The sequence below is a fragment of the Daktulosphaira vitifoliae genome, unplaced genomic scaffold (assembly GCF_025091365.1).
Source record: "Daktulosphaira vitifoliae isolate Bord-2020 unplaced genomic scaffold, ASM2509136v1 Scaffold_4, whole genome shotgun sequence".
Lineage (NCBI taxonomy): Eukaryota > Metazoa > Arthropoda > Insecta > Hemiptera > Phylloxeridae > Daktulosphaira > Daktulosphaira vitifoliae.
In genome coordinates this window covers 28544838-28551924 of record NW_026099575.1, presented here as the reverse complement: position 1 = coordinate 28551924, position 7087 = coordinate 28544838, and the positions used below count along the sequence as shown (strand labels likewise).

Genomic DNA, 7087 nt, shown 5'->3' with positions numbered 1-7087 from the left:
TAAGGCAGCATCCTTCCATCTCATTTTTGGTCTTCCTTTACCTCTTTTTTAAAATTAAACACTATCTAAAGATTTGCATCGAAGCGTTTTTTTTTGATAGTGATTTTAATCACTGTTAGATATCATTATACTTGATCCAANTTTAATCACTGTCAGATATCATTATACTTGATCCAACTATGCCACGTCACCACTGTGCCGCGACCCCCCTGTGCTGGGTTTTTTTGTTATATGTTATTATATATTATTAAAATAACAACATATTATTATGCTTGTTACAATAATTTGTTTAAACATGTTTTTTTTTAACATATAATTAAATTTCCTTATTAATTTTAACTTCTTCCTCGACTTAATCCCAATTACTTGGGGTCGGCCACCCTTATCCTAAGCTTCCACTTGACACGATCTCCCACATCTTCTACGCTCACATCAGCTGTCCTCAAATCGCATTCAACAGCATCCTTCCATCTCATTTTTGGTCTTCCTTTACCTCTTTTTTAAAATTAAACACTATCTAAAGATTTGCATCGAAGCGTTTTTTTTTGATAGTGATTTTAATCACTGTTAGATATCATTATACTTGATCCAACTATGCCACGTCACCACTGTGCCGTAACAAGCCTGTGCTGGGTTTTTAATTTTTATTTTCAATTATAGCGGGACATGATACTACAAATACGACAATATCATGCGCAATATTTATGTTAGCTCATAATCAAGATGCACAAAAACAAGTAATAAATTAAACAAAAATGAATTATTTTAAAATTAACAGAATTTTTTACAAATTTTTTTCACTAATTCAAAGGTTTTTGAAGAATTAACAGCAATATTTTCATCTGAAAATTCAGATAGACAGCCTACCTATGAAGATTTGAATAAAATGGAGTACTTAGAACGTGTTATTAAAGAAACATTAAGATTATTTCCACCGTTACCTGTTTTAGGCAGAAAAGTCTCTAAGGAAATTAAACTAGGAAATTATTTAATTCCAAAAGGTAAAATTTTATATGAGTATAATATAGAATTGCAAGATTTTAAACTTTTTATCGGAATTTTGCTATATTGACTTATTTAAAATTTATATAATTAGATTATATTAAATAACTTATGGAGTCTTATTACAACATTAAATATATATTAATTTTTTTATGTAAATCATATTAGCAGGATGTACATGAATACTGAGTTAACTAAAATCATTGTAGTTTTCGATGATATCGCTAACATTTTTACATTTTCTTGTTTTGTCCACAACGTTCATAAAAAAAAAAAATATATATATATATATATATGCATAATGTTATGAATCATTGTTATTGCATTCTTATAAAAGCGTAAATGATAAAAAAGTTTGATTTCTATAAATCAATTCAAACCTTATTTAAAATGTTACAATTTACGATTTTTTCAATAAATCTAGAAAATTATAAATTTTTAGGTACGACAATCACTGTATTTCCATATGTTGTACATTCAAACCCAAAACTTTACCCAGATCCAGAAAAATTTAACCCAGATAATTTTTTGCCAGAAGTGTGTCTCAAGCGTCATCCATATGCATTCCTTTCATTTGGCGGTGGTTTAAGAGTTTGTGCTGGATTAAAATATTCCATTATTAATATGAAGACGGTACTATCTACACTTATTAGATCTTACCACTTCTCCCCTTCTGATAAATGCCCAAACCCTGAGAATCTTCGGACAATGTTTTCAATGAACTTAGCTTTTGTTGATGGATGTTATGTTAAAATACAAACTAGAGAAAAATATAATTAATAATAAGGTCTTTAATATTTTTTAAATTTTATATTAAACTCACGAATAGAGTCACGTAAACTGGTGTTTATTTATTTGTAAGTTGAAATTTTCATTTTTTTTTCTTTATTTTAAAGAATAATCAATAAATACTTTATTAAATAAAATATTTTGTGATTTATTCAAAGTAATATTTTTTTTATGAATATTTAATAATATTAAAATAGCATTAATTTTATATTGAAACAGCTTTAATTGTTACATAAATTTTATTACAGCTCATAAAAAGCTGTACTTTAAAAACTATACTATTAAATATGTTTTTTTCACTATGTCGAATACTCCTGGTAACATTTAACTAGTAAAATAATGACACTAACTCCTCACTGTGAAAATTTATTAATAGATCGACACTTTTCTCGAGATTGGTCTTTTACAGTGGGATGTATTCAGAATTAACCCAAGGTAGTATTTGTACTATAAAGGTTGTAGCTATCAGTACCAATAAGAAGAGAGTGCTGGTACCAAGTTCGAAAAGTCGGTCTAAGACCTACTTATGGCAAGTGGAACAGCTTATGCTAGCAAAAACCAATGAGTACCTTAGTTAGACTTATCGAAATTCTTTACCTTTATGAAACAGTGGTTTTCTTGGTCATGACCAGGGTTCGGGACTTATAGGATTTGCATATTTTTTTTATTTATTGTAAAATGTAGCAGAGTGCGAAATAAATTCATTTCTCAATACCGTTATACAAAATCGAAAATTTGAATGTGCATATTTTTGCATATTTTATAGATTTTGCAGAAAAGTGCTTATTTTAACGTTTTTGTGCTTATACTGCATATTTTGGAAAATTATTAAAATTTTCAAATTTACAAATGTCAACCAACCAAAAAAAGAAATAATAATGCAGTCTTATGTACTATTTGCAATATACAAGTCACAATCCCTTTTAATTTTCGTGTTTGAAAAATATCTTCATTTTTAAAAAGTATGAAAGCCCATATTGTTTGTATCGCTACATATAAGATTTGTTACGATATGGGCGATACGACAATTATATAATATAACGTATTTATAATATGTTCTGTGAAACTAAAGGTATTCCCGGTAAATATAGTTCGGACGGCTAGCGCCGATAAGGCGATAATAGTTATTTAGGTAATAATTTCGATTATTTGTTCAGTCCGCAACGTTTATCTGTTGCCGTGAATTCACTTGTGTGCTTATTATCGCGTTACATTTTTTCATAAACATAATATACTAAAAATAGGGAAAGTAAAACAATCCACTAGTGCGCGTTTGAGAAACTATGTGTCTGAATTTGGATCTGAAATATTATCTACTAATGGGTTTGTATTATTTTGCAAAGTTTGTGAAATAAAGATTAATTTTGAAAAAAAGTTTAACGTAAGCCNAATTTCGAAAAAAAGTTTAACGTAAGCCAACACATTCGAACTGAAAAACACGTTAAAAGTACCAAACGCCAAAAAGATCAAGTTCAAAGGAAATCACAACAACTTTTAACCAATCAATCTACCAAATCAGATTTTAATAAGGATTTATGCGAAGCAATGGTGGCCGCGAACATACCGTTTAATAAACTTTCAAACAATATATTTCGTTCATTTTTAGAAAAATATACGGGTAAAAGTATTTTATTTGAAGCTTTCTTACGAAAAAGATATATTGACGACATCTACAACCAAGTAATGAATAAAATTAGAATTGAAATTGGAAAAAATCAAATTTGGGTGTCAGTTGATGAAACATGTCATGTACAAGGACGATGTGTGGCAAATGTTATTGTTGGCATTGTTAAGCCAGATTGTGTTGGTCATTCATTTCTTCTGCACTCGGAAGAGTTAGAAAAAACAAATCATAATACTATTTGTAAAGTCTTTAATAAAACAATGACCATTTTATGGCCTGGAGATATTATGTACAACGTCTTACTATTCTTATCCGACGCAGCTCCTTACATGGTGAAGGCCGGTTCAGTTCTTAAAAATTTATACACCAAAATGATACACACCACCTGCAGTGCACATGCACTTCATCGGATAGCTGAAGAAATTCGTGGACAATTTAATCTTGTTGACGAGTTTATATCAAATATGAAAAAAAATTTTCGTAAAGCCCCATACCGTATTGCATTGTTTAAATCGATAGCTCCAGAAATTAGATTACCACCAGAACCTATCTTAACGCGTTGGGGGACATGGCTTGAAGCCGCAATTTATTACTGTGAAAATTTCCAAATAATATATAGCGTAATAAATGCCCTAGACGAAAATGATGCAGATTGTATTAAAAAAGTTAAATTATGCATACTGAAACCAGGATTGGAAAACAACTTGACTTATATCAAAAGTAATTTTCAAGTTATTACAATGGCCATTGTGAAATTACAAACGAAAAACCTTCCATTGGCTGAATCACTTTCTGTAATTCAAGAAGTAACATCAAAATTTCAATCATTAAAAGGAACTCAAGGAAAAGCAGTACTTTTAAAATTACAAAAAGTTTTTGAAAAGAATGAAGGTCTTAAAATTCTGGAAAAAATATTAAACATTTTAGAAGAAGAAGATCAAATTTTGGATATGAGTCAATTTCCGGAAGATTATTCATGCAACGACTTTGTGTTCTTTAAATATGCACCAACCACCTCAGTGGATGTAGAGAGGTCATTTTCAGCTTACAAAACTCTGTTATCTGACAATCGAAGAGCATTTACATTTGAAAATTTGCGGAAACATTTAATTATTCAATGTAACAACAAAAGTAAGACAATAATTAAAACAATATTATTTATTGATTGATTTAAATGATAAATTCAATTTTTAATTTTACTATTATTTAAAGCTACGAATAAATTAAAAAAAAAAATGGAAAATTTAAGAAGCAAGTGAAAAATTATTTAATTTTATTAAAATATTTTAATGTTAAACTAATTGTAATGAATAATTATTATTAAAATAATAAATATATTAAATGTATATTTTTTAATTTTTTATGCAAATTCTACGGTTTTTAAGTGGATAATTTTTAAATTTTCTATGCATATTTTACGGTTTTTAAGTACATATTTTAGCGCTTATTATTGTGTTTTTAAGTGCTATAAGTCCCGAACCCTGGTCATGACAAACACAATAAAAAAATTTTTTTTAAGGATATCTTAAAAATATTATTCAAAAAACAAAATGAAAAATTATAAATAAACGCATATTAATATTCTCGATAAAAAACAACAAAAGTTCAATAATATTCTTTTAAAAGAATACAATTAAAAAATATTGTGTTTTAACACAAATGCAAATAAATCCAAATAGTGGAAATAGAAGGCATGATAATCGCATCACTATGTGGCACTTCCAATTGATGCTGACACTCAACTTCTACCCCATATTCATTATTTTTTGTGCTTATACAATAATGACGTATTGAAATCATAAAAAATATGTGTTATAAATTTTGGTCACTTGGAAATATTTATAAAACAACAATTCATATTCTATGCATTTATTATTTTATTTATAATAATAATTTATAACTAGTAATATTTATAAAAATTATTACAATTAAATTTGCATTAAAAAATCTTGTATATTGAAGATGCCGCATAGTCGTAACAAATATAGTTGATATCTGACGAAGATTAACATTACCATAATAAAAAACGCATTGATGCAAATCTGTTAAATTTTACAATAATTTGTGTATTAACTTTCATCAGAATCAAAAATATATTTTTCTAAATGAACTTTCTCCAATACTTTTCAAATCTGAAATTATAATTTTTCTATCACTTCTAAGTTTTGTTATTATTACTAATTAGAAAAAATTGAGTATTTACATGTAAATAAAATAATTAAAAATAAAAAAAATTGTTTTCAAATTATTACTGATTTTTAATATGTTAAAAATAATCAATGCAAAATGTCATTTTAACTTATTTTTTTGGTCCTTTAAAGTTGATTTTTTGAAAGTTTATAATAAAAAGAAAATTGAATTAGTTACTATAGCTTTTAGCTCAACTTTTATGTTTGTAATTGACAATAATAAGTAGTCAATTTTATGAGTTACTTTTTTTGACTCAAAGAAGCAAAAAAATTTAGAAAAAAAGTTTAAGTTTATATTCTATGTCAAATAGATTTCTATAATATTCATGAAAATCAGTGTACTACTTTTATAAGGTACTAGGATTCGCCTAGCTGGGGTTCGGCCCAAGACCCGGGGCCTTATGATCCGTTATTGTAAGTAGGCCGCTGACTCCGATAGGAATACCCGGGTACGCCGTGTACGATAAGTGTTTACAGAAAAAAATATTACATCAAAATTAGTGTAACAAAAAAACATATTAAAAATTTAATTATTAAAATCAGGAAAATTCAAAATTCAAAAATAATAAAATGTATTGAGAATGTGGTTGACGTTTGTTACTGAAATATTCACTTGGAGCGTTTTCAAAAATCATTGTTGATAGGTATTTTTTTTTTTTTATAAAAAAAAACATCAAAATTAAAAAAAATAATAAAAATATGCTCTTTCCTAAAATATGAAAATATTTTGAATTGTAAACTAATTTAAAAGAAAGTGATAGTAAATTTACAATATTAATAGTTAATTTAATATGTAATATGTAACTACCTAACATAATATCAGAAAAAAAGTTATAGAAATGATAGTTAATAATTTAACCCAGTCAATACATATATAAAAACAATTACATTATATTAAAAACTAATTAAATAGAAAATTAATTTTTTTAAAATTTTCACAAAATTATGGGTCACAATATTTACAAATGAGTCAATGATTCCTTTACTAAATACATGCGCGTGGACTAAAAAAAATTGAAAATCAACGTATGCCGTTGTATGTATCATGATGTTGTCTTGAGCGTGTGAAAAAAAAATGTCGTAAAACGGTGAAAAATGAACGGATTGAATTGATTTTTATATGATATCTCAAATGTCATTGAGTAGGTCTGGTAAAAATTTCCAACCATAAGTTGTATAACGCTGGCGTCGGCGATGGTTTTTCTCGAAAACGGCAGAAATTTTTAAAGCGCTTGCGGGCGAGCGACAAAAATTTTCTGACCTTCGACAATAATTTTCATGAGGTCTCGTGACCGAGTACTTTTGTTGAAAAAAAAAATTTTGAAAATCCAGGCACGCTAAGTAATTTTTCCAGAGAAGCGTTTTAAAATACAATACCAAGAATTTTAACTCAAAAAAAAACATATTTTTTAGCTTCGATGCGACGCTGAGAAGGTATTGGTTTTACTATGATGTGTTTTTTTTTTTTTTTTTTTTTTTTTTT

At 27.3% G+C, this 7087-nt stretch overlaps 2 protein-coding genes across 2 annotated transcripts in view; both read left to right on the top strand.

Moving 5' to 3' along the window:
• The window catches only part of LOC126906193 (cytochrome P450 4V2-like), a 22326-nt gene extending 20442 nt beyond the window's left edge, over positions 1–1884 (top strand). Inside the window, exons 6-8 of the mRNA XM_050686555.1 lie at positions 661–737; positions 812–1001; positions 1445–1884. Coding sequence (XP_050542512.1) covers positions 661–737; positions 812–1001; positions 1445–1782 — 605 coding nt within the window. The 3' untranslated portion in view covers positions 1783–1884. The remainder of the gene's footprint in view (positions 1–660; positions 738–811; positions 1002–1444) is intronic.
• Positions 1885–3854: 1970 nt separating this feature from the next.
• LOC126905022 (uncharacterized) lies at positions 3855–4906 on the top strand. Its single transcript, XM_050684420.1, has 2 exons — positions 3855–4546; positions 4845–4906. The coding sequence occupies exons 1-2, from the start codon at positions 3880–3882 to the stop codon at positions 4904–4906; spliced, it is 729 nt and encodes a 242-aa protein (XP_050540377.1). The 5' UTR covers positions 3855–3879.
• Positions 4907–7087: the final 2181 nt, after the last annotated feature.

Excerpts from the sequence above, each read along its gene's own strand:
- LOC126905022 (XM_050684420.1), top strand. The coding sequence starts at position 3,880 with ATGAAAAAAAATTTTCGTAAAGCCCCATACCGTATTGCATTGTTTAAA. Across the intron at positions 4,547-4,844 it reads TATTCAATGTAACAACAAAA|TACATATTTTAGCGCTTATT; the intron begins GTAAGACAATAA and ends ACGGTTTTTAAG.